This window comes from Bos mutus, chromosome 27 (genome assembly GCF_027580195.1).
Source record: "Bos mutus isolate GX-2022 chromosome 27, NWIPB_WYAK_1.1, whole genome shotgun sequence".
Taxonomy (NCBI): domain Eukaryota; kingdom Metazoa; phylum Chordata; class Mammalia; order Artiodactyla; family Bovidae; genus Bos; species Bos mutus.
Window position 1 is genome coordinate 7974101 of NC_091643.1, and position 12782 is coordinate 7986882.

Below are 12782 nucleotides of genomic sequence, written 5' to 3' on the forward strand. Positions count from 1 at the left end.
GGTCACACCAATGTGTGCGCACATCCATGCATACAATACATACAAACATACACATAAATTTGTCACCTTTTTTTTTAGTATGCTTTTTGGTCTGTGTTATACCACAACAAAATGAAAAAAAGGGATTCATTTTGAGAAAACAGAGTGAAATCTTGATGAGAAATACATCTACAAGACTACAGTAAATTAGAACAACCACTTGGCAGAACATCATGTATGTTATGATCTTGGTTTGGTAAAATAATATGTACAAACAGGCTTTCTCCTGGTTTCTACAATTGAGAGAAATTCTACCCAAAGTAACTTAAACAAAAAACTCATTTACTAACACCGACTTGGAAAGCTCACGTAGCTATGCCCACTTGCCCACAAATAATTCTTATTAAGAATTTGAGTGAAACCCTCAAGACTGTTTAAAGCGCTATCAGGGCACCACTTACAGGTGACCGTGGAAATCACAAGCCCACTCTTCTCAGCGCTAGAACCAGGGCTGGTCAGGTTTTAGGCAAGCCTCCTTGAGTGCCACCAAAAAGCCTACACGCCTGTGTATCAGGAGGGATGTGCCATGTGAGTGCAGAAGACGGCAAGCTATAGTTCTCAGGCACGGACCCCTAACGTGAAAGGCAGGCAGATTCCCCGAAATGCAGGCGTCTGAGTTGCTTCTCAGACGAGCAGCTCTACACCGCTCCCTGCAAGGCGAGCAACAACAAGAAGCCTTCAGTGATGACACCGGTCCTCAACCGGGCTGCAGGAAACCTCAGCAAGTCACAGGCAAATCTCTCACTGTCTCAGGCTTCAATAGACAACCGTGTCCCCCAGATCACGTCACACCTAATGACATCATAAATTCACAGGTAATCCTTTACTTGAAAATTCCTAGGTCAAAAGTTCAAGACAACCTGATAATATCAATTTTATTATTATGCTTTCAAAGTGCTCAGAAGGAAAGAACTGGGATTATTTTATATCACATATCTCGAACGAGTATCTCACTCCTTCCATTAGTCAGTAAATAGAGCACCCACGATCCAGGCAGAACCAACAGAGATGCTGACATTTGACTATTTTGGATCCACAAAGAAGGGCATTTTCAGATGGCTTACTCCAAAACCAGGTACTGCCTTAGGTGCCAGGATACAGCAATGAACGAAAGAAACCTCCCACCTCTTAAGAGTGTGTGTGTGTGTGTGTGTGTGTGTGTGTGTGTCTCCACAGGCAGCAGATAACAAACAAGCCAAATACATAGCATATGAGATAGTGCTGCCTACCTCTAGAAGCACACAGAAGGTTAACAGGGACACAGAACATGGGGCATGCCTTTCCTTTATTTTATAAAGGCAACATATTTATAAAATATAAAAGTATAAACCTTGCTGAGGAGACATCTGGGCAGAGTCCTACAGAAAGAGGAAGCCTCTTAAGAGCGTTCTAGAATGGCAAAATTGGGATGCTACCATGAAAACGTCTGCCGCACTTGCTGAAAAAACACATGAAGAATTCCAGACTGCTGGAGCACTGTAACGACTGCAGCCTTAACCACCCTGCAGCTGAAACAAGCACGGACCACCAAAACCACACGTGCCTCTCGGTTCTCAGTCTACAGGCAACTCGTGGGTCACGCCAACACTTTATTTTTTGGCCCATGTTTTCCATCTAATAAATATCCATGTGCATAACACAGAACAAGATAAAGCGATTTGTGCTTACATCTTTTGAAGAACCTGGGCCATCACAACCCCATTCGTTAAATCTTCCACGGTCTGGCATGGTGCGTCCACGTTAAATGTCTGGATCTGGAAAAAAAGGGGGAAAAAAGAAAAGAGAGAGGGATAAAAGAAAGATTTCACGGTTAACCATACAGCAGAATTCTCAGGCTTCTTTACCTCATCTTGGAGGTGAATACATTTTAAAAAAGCAGAACAGATCTTTCCTTCTTCCCGGCATTAGCCGTCCTGAAGGTGGAGCTGGGCCACTTCAGGGGGTTCAAGATCTACCCAGGGCATGGGGGGCGCTATGCCTGGACCGATGGGAAGGTTTTCCAGTTTCTTGATGCAAAATATGAGCTGGCATTCCTCTCCGAGAGGAATCCTCGTCAGATCAACTGGACTGTCCTCTACAGAAGCAAGCACAGAAAGGGACGGTCAGAAGAAAAGACCCTGCCGTGCACTCAAATTCCAGACGGCTGAAGCGGGTGCATCTCTTGCTAATGTGATGGCCAAGAGGAAATCAGAACCTGAACTTCGGAAGCCTCAATGAGAAGAAACTGGCAGGGCCACCAAGGAAGCAAAAAAGGCTAAGCAAACATCTAAAAGGGCAGCATCGGCTGCTGCAAAGGCTCCCACGAAGGAAGGCAGCGTCTCAGCAGAAGACTGGGAAGCCTGTGAAGGTCTCTGCTCCCTGAGCTGGTGGAGAATGCTAAGCTGGGCAGATTGGAGTTTTAAATAAAGATCTGTTTTAAAAAAACAGCAGAACAGTAAGAAATGTTTTCCCTTATGGGGAATTTCCTGCAGGCTGCAGTGAAATTTTTTCCTTTTGGTAAAAGGAACTGTGGCAGAGTCTGGGCAGCTTCCCCGCATTCAGCATCCTCAGAGATAATCACCTAAGAGTCAGGGCACCTGCATTCCCTCTGCCAGTGACCGGCTCACGGGCGCTCAGGCAAAGACAAGCTGGACCAAACGGACGCAGAGAGAGGCTTACGTGGGCTTCCAGGGAGGGAAAGCCAACCTCCCCTGGTGTGAATAAGGATGCTGGCGGCCTCAATGGCCATGAGCAGGCATCTTGTGACTGTTAGGATGAGGCCAATGCAGTAAATGGCAGAGAAGAGGAACAGGAAGAATGCGGTCCTGCAGGCCAAAATTGAGCCACCAAACTAAACCTCAGAGCCTCCTGTGATGCGAGATCCATCCCTTCTTTACATCTTGCCAAGCTGAGATTTCTTTCACTCAGAACCAACGTATCACGGGGGACTTCCTGGTGGCCCAGGGGTTAAGACTCTGCACGTCCACTGCTAGGGGCACGGATCTCATCCCTGGTTGGGGATCCAGGATCTTGCATGCTACAAGGGGCGCAGCCAGAGTAAAGAAAGAACCAAAACAGCTTTCTACATACGTAGAAATCACAGCCACAGCTGGGTTATATTCTCAATTCACTTTGATTTGAAACATATCATGAATTACAACATGATATAGCTGAGAATCAGTAGCCACACTTGTTATTTCTGAGCAAGATAACACGCTGAGCCAACAATGATTCTACTCAGTACTGCAACCAGGACTTGGAAAGAAATAATCTCTGAGAACAGATAAAGGCTGTGCTTCGCAGTTTATAGGTTAGTAAAACGAAGAGTACGGGCATCAGAGGATAGAACAGGGAAGAGGGTAAATGGTGGAAGACGCGGTTAAAGGAGGAAGCACCATCCTGCAGATCCTCACAAGCCACGTTAGGACTTTATCCTCAGAGCAAGGGGAACAGGCAAAGGATTCTAGGCAGGAGAGGGAGGCTGAGCCATCTGCATAGTACAAGGATTGCAGCAGCAGCAGCACGAAGAAAGGCCTGCATGGAGGAGGCAGGGAGGCCTGTGTTAACATAACAGGTTTATATGTTAACACAGTTCAATTCAGTTCAGTCACTCAGTTGTGTCCAACTCTTTGCAACCTCACGGACTGCACCACACCAGGCTTCTCTGTCCATCACCAACTCCCAGAGCTTGCTCACACTCATGTCCATCAAGTTGGTGATGCCATCCAACCATATCATCCTCTGTCATCCCCTTCTCCTCCTGCCTTCAATCTTTCCCAGCATCAGGGTCTTATCCAGTGAGTCAGTTCTTCACATCAGGTGGCCAAAGTATTGGAGCTTCAGCATCAATCCTGCCAACGAATATTCAGGACTGATTTCCTTTAGGATAGACTGGTTTGATCTCCTTGCAGTCCAAGGGACTCTCAAGTCTTCTCCAACACCACAGTTCAAAAGCATCAATTCTTCGGTGCTCAGCTTTCTTTATGGTTCAACTCTCACATCCATACATGACTACTGGAAAAACCATAGCCTTGACTGCATGTTAACACAGCTGAGGTCAAACCAGGTAACGACCATGGAAACATTGCAAATAATGTTCAGCGGACCATCTGCCTTCAATACGTTTTACTTACAGGGTCATATTCCTAGAAGTAAACTTGCTGGACCAAAGTGTGCAAACCTTTCAAAGTTTCTAATAAATATCGCCAAGCTGCCCGTGATAAATGCTGCAGCAATCCACTGTCCCACAGCGGGGCAGTGTCCACGTCTCTGCGCCGTGCCATCTATCAAATCTTTAAACCAAGAATGATGAAGAAGTGCAGTCAGTAGCTTCTTCACATTTTCCACAAAGCCTGGTTGGTGGAGATGGTTACACGGCGGGAACTAAGGAAATGAGTTAAAAGATTGCGTAGCGAGTGGTTTTCACTCGGATGTCTATTTGGGAGAGGTGATGAAAGAGGGCCTGTCAGGCCCCCCGACATTAACCTTATGGGTGGCAGAGGCTCAATATATTGTTAGTAAATGAATAAATGGACCTGATAAACATCACCTGTAGGAAATGACACTGAATTTTACTCCACACCCTCGCCGGCCACCTTCTCAATGATAATGTGGTGGTAACAATGTATTGACTAGTTTAAAAAGAACTAAGTCCACACTGTCATCCTACAGTTGCTGAATACATTTCTTTCTTGCAGGCTTAGAATAAAAAAGAGCAGCGGGCGAGTGCACACCTCACTCATCTCCTGACTCCCAGCCTGACCCAAGAAGACCTCTCACTGAGCACGCTCGGAAGGTACACAGTAACTCCAGCGACTCCGCTGGCAGTCCAGTGGCTAAGACTCCACGCTTCCAAAGCAGGGGGCACGGGTCTGATCCCTAGTTGGGGAAAAAGGATCCCACCTGCCGCGTGGCTGTCCCCCTCCCCTCAAAAAACAAAAGAACTAACTCCATCTCCAGGTTTGTGCCTAATTTGCTGGCCGTGTGACCTCGGGTATGCCATTTTACCTCTCGTAACACCAGCTTTTCAACCTTGGAATTGGGAGAAATAGCTTCTGGAGGGGATCTTTAAGAATGAACAAGAAAACAGATGGACATTAGGTACCTGTAAAAGCCTTAAGCAGTAATTCCCAGACCTGGGTGTACACTCAATCAACTGGGAAGTTGGAGAGGACTGAGAGTCTATTTTTAACAAGTTCACCAAATAATCTTCTGTGCTAGGGCACCAGTTTGGCAGGTGGAGCCTTCTGATCCAAAGCACTACCAAATGCAAAGGATGAAAGATCAGAAAACTGCCACTGGGCAATCAGAAGAAAAAAACTCAATAAAGCAAGCAATTCAATAATGCAAGTAATTCACTTGTAAGACTCTATCTGTTTCTCTCGTGGGACTTAAAACTATTTTCATTTTAATTTTTTAAATGTGGCTTCCAAACAATTATTTTCTGAGTTGGCTCTTGAGGTTTTTTAGCTGCTAGTAAGGGTGTCCATCTCTGCCTTGACATAAAAGTAAATGCAAATCCCAGACAGACTCTCTCTGCAGAATTCCCTTCCGACGCGATAAAAATGTACTTGGAATTAGACAGCAGTGATGGTTGCACAATCTGTGATCACACCAAAGAGCACTGAATTGTGTACCTCAAAAGAACTTTGTGGTATGGGTATTTTATTTAAAAAAAAAAAAAAATCTGTCACCTACCAGTTCTCGTAAACTCTTGAGTTAACATCTGCAGGGTGTTTCAGGATAGTAGTAGACTAAAATTTAAAGGTAATTGCAGGCAACCACATTAGGGCATGAAACTCTGCCTCAAGGGTCATAACCTCTCTTTTAATTCCAAGAAGCTCTATTAACACCAACCGGAGCTCCACCTCACCACCCCCACAAAATCATGAGAAGGGGAAAGCTTGAGCTCACCTGGAATGACTGTCTCCACAGCAGTGATTCTCAACCGGGAGAGATCTTGCTCCCTATGAGAAATTTCTAGTTGTAACAACTGAGTGGGAGCTATTGGTATCCAGGAGGTACAGACCAGGGATGCTTTTACTATTAAACCTCCTACGGGAAGCACAGGGCAGTGCCCACGACCAACGTGATCCAGTCCCGAATGGCCACAATGCTAAGGCTAACAAACCCTGCTCTGGAGCAGTGGTTCTCAGCGTGGGGGCTCAGGTCACTAACAGCACCACCTGGAAACCTGTTGGAAATGCAGAGTAGCAGATCCTAGCCCAGCCCTCCCGAATTACAGGCTCTGGAATCCGGACCTGGCAACCAGTAGTTTGATGAGCCCTGCAATTATGTTGATCCATACTAAATGCATAGGAAACACTTGTCAGTGTCACCCTGAATACAATCTGAACACAGGTAAAGTTCCGCGTCCAAAGTTACCCACAGTTAGTATGCAGCCAAGTCAGGATTTGAACCCGGGTGGTCAAATTTCAGAACCTATACTCTAAACAGGTTAAACTGGCCCTCTACTTAGGAAAAAAAAATAAGAAAGTTAAAGCTTTTAAAAACTATGTCTTTTTGTACATCTGACTCCTTTATTCCTCCAGTAGAGGACACCAATGGTAAGCAGAACAGAGTTAGAAGGGCAGAGCGAGTGGAACGGGGGAGAGAGCACCACAGAAACACACCCTTCCTAGCTGTAAGCGCCGGTGCGCCGTTTCACAGGCCACTGTAAGGGAAAATTCACAAGGGTGTGTTGATGTCACTGTGTGGGGATGGTTCCTGTTCACTTAGTCTCCTGCCATTAATTGGGGGCATTCTTGACTCTTTCTGGTTTTTCACTCTCTTAACCCTAGGAAAGAGCAATCGTTTCCTGCACTGCTTGAGAAAGGAGGCCTGATAGGTGTACTAGGTAGGGCAGACTTTTTCTAACAGGTAAGAGTGCATTTTGACTCAAGAGGGTGGGGAGACAGAGAGAGTGGAAATTTTCCAGCACGTCCTGCTGAACTTGCTTGGTGCATCCACTTTGATTCTGAATTTAAGCTGCAACTATTTTCCCTAGATAGGATGATACTTTGTCTCTTAACAAACATTGCTCTTTCAACAAAAATGTGGAACTTTTGGTTCTGGGGCTAACCTCTGATACAACAGTGAATTTAGCCAGCATTTGGGGCAATCAGACGTCCCACAGACATGAATTCTGTACAGGTGGCTAAAGTTATCCTTTCAAGTGCCTTGATGCTATTCAGTTCAGTTCAGTCGCTCAGTTGTGTCCGACTCTTTGCAACCCCATGAATCGAAGCACGCCAGGCCTCCCTGTCCATCACCAACTCCTGGAGTTCACCCAAACTCATGTCCATCAAGTCTGTGATGCCATCCAGCCATCTCATCCTCTGTCGTCCCCTTCTCCTCCTGCCCTCAATCCCTCCCAGCATCAGAGTCTTTTCCAATGAGTCAACTCTTCGCATGAGGTGGCCAAAGTACTGGAGTTTCAGCCTCAGCATCAGTCCTTCCAATGAACACCCAGGAGTGGTCTCCTTCAGGATGGACTGGCTGGATCTCCTTGAAGTCCAAGGGACTCAAGAGTCTTCTCCAACACCACAGTTCAAAAGCATCAATTTTTCCGTGCTCAGCTTTCTTCACAGTCCAACTCTCACATCCATACATGACCACTGGAAAAACCATAGCCTTGACTAGACGGACCTTTGTTGGCAAAATAATGTCTCTGCTTTTGAATATGCTATCTAGGTTGGTCATAACTTTCCTTCCAAGGAGTAAGCGTCTTTTAATTTCATGGCTGCATCACCATCTGCAGTGATTTTGGAGCCCCCCAAAATAAAAGTCTGACACTGTTTCCACTGTTTCCCCATCTATTTCCTATGAAGTGATGGGACCAGATGCCATGATCTTAGTTTTCTGCATTAGTTCAACTATTTCTGGTGGAAGAACTTCTAATATGTACTATATACCTCTAGTCTCAATCTAAATGCTGTGGAGTGAAAATAAGCTCTTATTTGATATTCAGGACCATAGTTACAATCTTCAGTGATTGAATGTGGAGACTGTAGCCATATATGAAGCTCAAGGACTGCCTGACCTAGGCTGAACTTCCAGCTCTCGGGTCTTCTGTGTCACTGACAAGTGCCTGCATCTTGCTGAGCGGGGCGGTTACCTTTTCACCTGCTGTGCGCAGAGCAATTGCACAACCAGGTTGGCTAGAACTTCATACAAAATAGAGCAGATTATTTCAAATGTGGGGGGCAGTCTTTTCTGAGGAATGTACAGTATACATTTTCTTTCCTCACTTTTCATTTTGGAATTGTCTTTGGCATTAATCTGGCCTTCAGTCAGGAGGGGAGCTACTGGAGTAAATGCACATTTTCAGCTACTTCAGACATCTTCCACATTTTTAATAACAACTAGAAGAACAAACCCAGCGTTAAACTCAACTTTACTTGGAAAGGATTCAATGTACAATGTTTTAAAAATGTTTCCAAGTCTTAGAATTGATTATCTTTGTTTGGACTCTGCCCTCCAGTTTTGTCATTGATAATCTCTTATCTTCCCCCTAGAAACTTTCCTTGATGACCTTCCAGTGAAATTTCAAAAAGGCTGTTTTCTACAAAGCCAGATCCTTTGACCACTCTGTGGAGCTGATCACCTTGATGATCTCCATTTTCTTAACAACTTACCACATTTTAAAAAGATGCTGCCATGATGTGCTTTTGTTAGCGCCCCTTCAAACTTCCCTCTGTGATTCTTCCTCTGTTACTTTTACTAGCACTTCTCACCCAAATCACTGACTGATCACCGCCTTTTGGCAGATGCCCTTCAAACACACCTTTTCTCCCTGACTTGTCTTTCCAAACTTTAAACAATGTAGCCCTATTTCAGATTTAATACCTTTCTTCATCTTTGCCCTCTTGGCTTTTTTCTTTCTAGCACTGAAGGAGGTACAGACCAAAAATGCTCATTTTCAGATCCTCCACCTTCTGTTTACAACCTCTGCCAAATCCAGTCCTTCCACAAAATCAAAGAATGTGGTGATTCTTTCCTTTATCTCTGTCCTCCCAGTCAAACTCTGGCCACATTATGCACCTTATCAGCTTTGTCTCTGCCCTAAAATACGGCCGTGAAACCCATTTCCCCACGTGAAGTTGCACCTCACTCTAGCTGTAAGCTGTGTGTGAACTATATACTACTGCAAACAATTTGAAATTCCAAGAACGGCCTCATGCAAAAGTCACTAAAACAGACCCCTCTATCGCGGTACATATTGTTTCAGAAAACACAACTTGATCTGTGATGAAAGACAAATTATGACAATCTCAGACGATTTTCACTACATTTGTTACAACCAGCCTAGGGCAGTGCCCCAGTAACCCTTCCACTCGAAGGTCCCCCCCCCCACGTAGGAGACTCAAGTCCACAATCCAAGCTCATCACCCAAGGCACCGCTAAATATAATCCGTTTGGCATCTGTTTCTTACCTTGAGCATTAATACATACGCTGTAGTCACCTCCATAAATATATTAGTGCTTCATTCTAAAAGTGATACTAAAAGAGATATTTAACGTTTTTTAGTAGTGAGTGAAACGAACTCTCCCCAAAAGAAGTACCGGGATTATCCCGTGGCTCTGCAGATATACACGCACACGCACACCCCAGGTACTGACAACACACTTAGGAGAAACACACAAGCTTGGGTGTTAATGTCCAGCTGTGGAAAAGGCTGCTACAGGCACGGTTTTTGGCGTGAGAACGGAACACCTTTATAGGCACATGTAAGAATTTTCATCAACATTTAATAATTGAAAATTGAGAATGCCACAGCGTGGCGCTCCCCACCAACCCCTCCGCAAATGTCGACTCCCACTACTGACGCCCAGATCCCCCAGCCTTGCGGATTTATTTCCATCTCGAGCGCCTCTCCCTTCCTCCCGGATGCCCGGAATGGGCCTCCGTGGAAGCCCCCCTGCCCGCCTCCCCGCGCCCCGCCCCGCCCGGGGCTGCGCCGTCCTGCCAGCGTGACAACAAAGGCGGGAGCTTCGGGCCGGGGTCCCGGGAGCCCCCCCACCCCCAGTCCCCGCGGCCGCCCCGGGCCTCCGCCCAGCACCGGGGGCTCCGCTCCCCGGATGTGACGGCAGCGCCGGCCGGGCGCGGGGTGGGGGGGGGGTACCCCGGGACGGCGGCCTGGCGGAGGTCTGGGGCCCCCCCCTCCGGAGCGCGTCGCCCACCTACCCAAGTGAGGAGGCTCTCGCACAGCTCCGCCCGCTCCAGGGTCTCCACGTTGAACATCTTCCCGCCGTGGCTCCGGCCGCCCCGCCCCGCCTGAAGGCCCGCGGCGCGGCCCGGGCTGCGTCCTCCGCGCGGCCGCCGACTCCGCCCGGCGCTGGAGGCCGCCGCGGCTCCCGCAGCGTCACCGGCGCGCCGCCGCCGCCTCGCCCGGCCCGCGCCCCGCCCGCCGGCCCGCGCCGCGCACGGCCCAGCCCGCCTGCCGCCCGCCGGCCGCCCCCGCGCACGGAAGCGCGCAGCGCGCGTGCGCCGCGCCCGCGCCCCGGCCCGCGGGAGGAGGAGGAGGCGGGGGCCGCGGCCAGTGGTGCCGCGGGGGCGGCGGGCGGCCCCGGAAACACTCCGCGCCTCGGTCGCCGGGAGCTACGAGGCGTCCCCGGCGCTGCAGAGGTATGCGCGGCTGAGCGCCGGCGGGGCCCCGGGCCCGGGCGGGACGGCGGGAGGCCCCGGGCGCCCGCGCCGGACGGCCGACGTGGCGAGCTCAGGGCGCGCGGACCTCGCGGCCCCGGGAGGCAGGGGACTGGGGGGGCGGCGGGGTGGGGGAGCGTGGTGCCGCTGGTCCCCCCCACCCCCCGGAGCACCGCGGCCTGGCCCTCCTTGCCCAGTGGCCAGGGGACTGGCCTTCACCCCCACCCCCCGCCCCGTTCCTGAGCATGCACCCTCTGCAGCGTTACCGATGAATCATTAGGCGAGACACCGGGTGCAGGAAAGTGCACGCACAGCGTGCGTGCCTAAAGACTAGTTAGTAATAAACAGGCAGGTGAAAAAAACAGCATTGCCTCCCCCACCTCCTGTTCCTTTTCTGAGCACCTTCCCTCCTCCGTCCACTGACTTCTGTGATATTCACTTTCTTGCTTTTCCTTTATAGCTTTCCCACCGACGTCTGCATACCTAGACCACGCCGTTTTTACTCTGCCTGCTTTTGAACTTCTGCGAAATTGTGTGTGTCATTTCGTGGCTTTTCATTCCTAGTAAGTTTGTGTAGATCCATAGGTAGTTTTCACCGCTGTCTAGTACTTCACTCTATGAATATAACCATCTGTCCACGCTACTGTCGTTGGGCAAATTTTGCACTTGTAGTTTGCGGCTAAGAACAGTGCTCTAACATTCTTATCTCTATAGACTGGTGCCACGTGTAAGTTTTTGGGGGGAATAGATGCCTTTGAATCCTAGAATTTTTGAGGTATAGGGTATGCATAACTTTACTGCATGATGCCAGACTTTTATTTGTGGTGCAGCAAAATTAGCTTCCCAGCACACACCTTTCTTTGGTTTGCGGTTCCTGGAGCCCCCTTTTCTCATTAAAACTAGGTTTTGGAGCTCCCTTTACCCATTAAGATTAGGTTTTGTCATTGAGCTTTCGGAACTGCCAAGACACCACTGGGTTTGTTTGTTTGTTTGTTTTCCACGTATGTATATTTGGCTGCATCAGGTTTTAGCTGCAGCACAGGGAATCTTGTTGAGGCAAGCAGGATCTCTAGTTACGGCACGTGTGCTCAGTAGGTTGTGTTAGTTGCCCTGCGGCCTGTAGGGTCTTAGTTCCCTGACCAGGGATTGAACCAGCATCCCCTGTATTGCAAGGCAAATTCTTAATCACTGGACCACCAGGGAAGTCCCAGCATTGAGTTTTTAGTGATGCTTTTCAGAGTACCGGTTATCAGATTTTTCATTTTGTGAATGTAGAAAATCTTACCGGAAGTCTTCTCAGCGGTGTTTTAAATATTCTCCCCTACAGCATTTTATTTTAAAGGCAGAGAAACCTTTAGAAGTGATAAAATGTACCTCACCCGCCCTTGTTTCCTCTGTTGGTGCCTCTGGACCTTTGTGGAACCAGAGTTTCTACATTCTGAGCTAGGTTATATCTGTAGGCTCCCTGGCGCTGTTAAGTGACCGTCTGCCTTGTTAGGCAAGTGAAGTCAGCAAGTTGGTTTGCCCTCCTGTGCAGCCTTTCTTGGAATGTGGATCCTTTCTGGAAGGCCTGTCCCGCATGAGCATCTTTGCTCCACCTGCTCCCTTTCTCAGGCCTTTGACCTCGGCCTCCCAGGTCTCAGGTTTGAGGGCTCACCCACAGCGCACTTGTGCGTGATGTGTTCTTGAGCGTTCCGTTCAGTAGCTGCGGTTTCCCTCCATGAAGGAAATCATATTAAAAACTTCTTGCATGTGAGTACTTGTCTGCAAAAGCCATGTTTCTACATGAATTTGGGTAAAAAGACATTGAGTTTTCTCCTTTGAAGTTATGGAATTTCCTACACTTCCTTTGTTTGTCTGTGTTGTTTTTTTCCTGAAAGCTTTGGAAAAGATCAAAGGGAATCAAGTGGGACTTGTCTTAGCTCTCTTTCTCTGGTTCCTTGGAAGCTAGTTCTCATCTACAGCTGTTTTATCAGCTTCACGTAAACACGGTGCTGTCCTTCGTGGCAATGTGCCAAATTTATCCAGTCCTCCCAAGAAACACATACTTAGAGCTCTGATTAAAGAGGGCTTGGGATGCTGCTCAGTACAGTTGTGGGGAAGGCGTGGCTAAGTTTTA

At 48.2% G+C, this 12782-nt stretch overlaps 2 protein-coding genes and 1 pseudogene across 5 annotated transcripts in view; 2 read left to right on the top strand and 1 right to left on the bottom strand.

Moving 5' to 3' along the window:
- Window positions 1-10401, bottom strand: part of HOOK3 (hook microtubule tethering protein 3) — an 88423-nt gene extending 78022 nt beyond the window's left edge. Inside the window, exons 1-2 of the mRNA XM_070364369.1 lie at window positions 10205-10401; window positions 1708-1793 (exon numbers count right to left, since the gene is read on the bottom strand). Coding sequence (XP_070220470.1) covers window positions 1708-1793; window positions 10205-10261 — 143 coding nt within the window. The 5' untranslated portion in view covers window positions 10262-10401. The remainder of the gene's footprint in view (window positions 1-1707; window positions 1794-10204) is intronic.
- On the top strand, window positions 1914-2419 carry LOC102272584 (large ribosomal subunit protein eL24-like; annotated as a pseudogene).
- A 105-nt stretch (window positions 10402-10506) lies between the features above and the next one.
- The window catches only part of RNF170 (ring finger protein 170), a 33453-nt gene continuing 31177 nt past the window's right edge, over window positions 10507-12782 (top strand). For 2 of the 4 annotated variants that reach the window (XM_070364371.1, XM_070364372.1), the window contains exons 1-2: window positions 10507-10645; window positions 11124-11226. The gene's annotated coding sequence lies outside the window, so the exon portion shown is untranslated. The remainder of the gene's footprint in view (window positions 10646-11123; window positions 11227-12782) is intronic. The other 2 variants (XM_070364370.1, XM_070364373.1) reach the window with 2 other exon arrangements.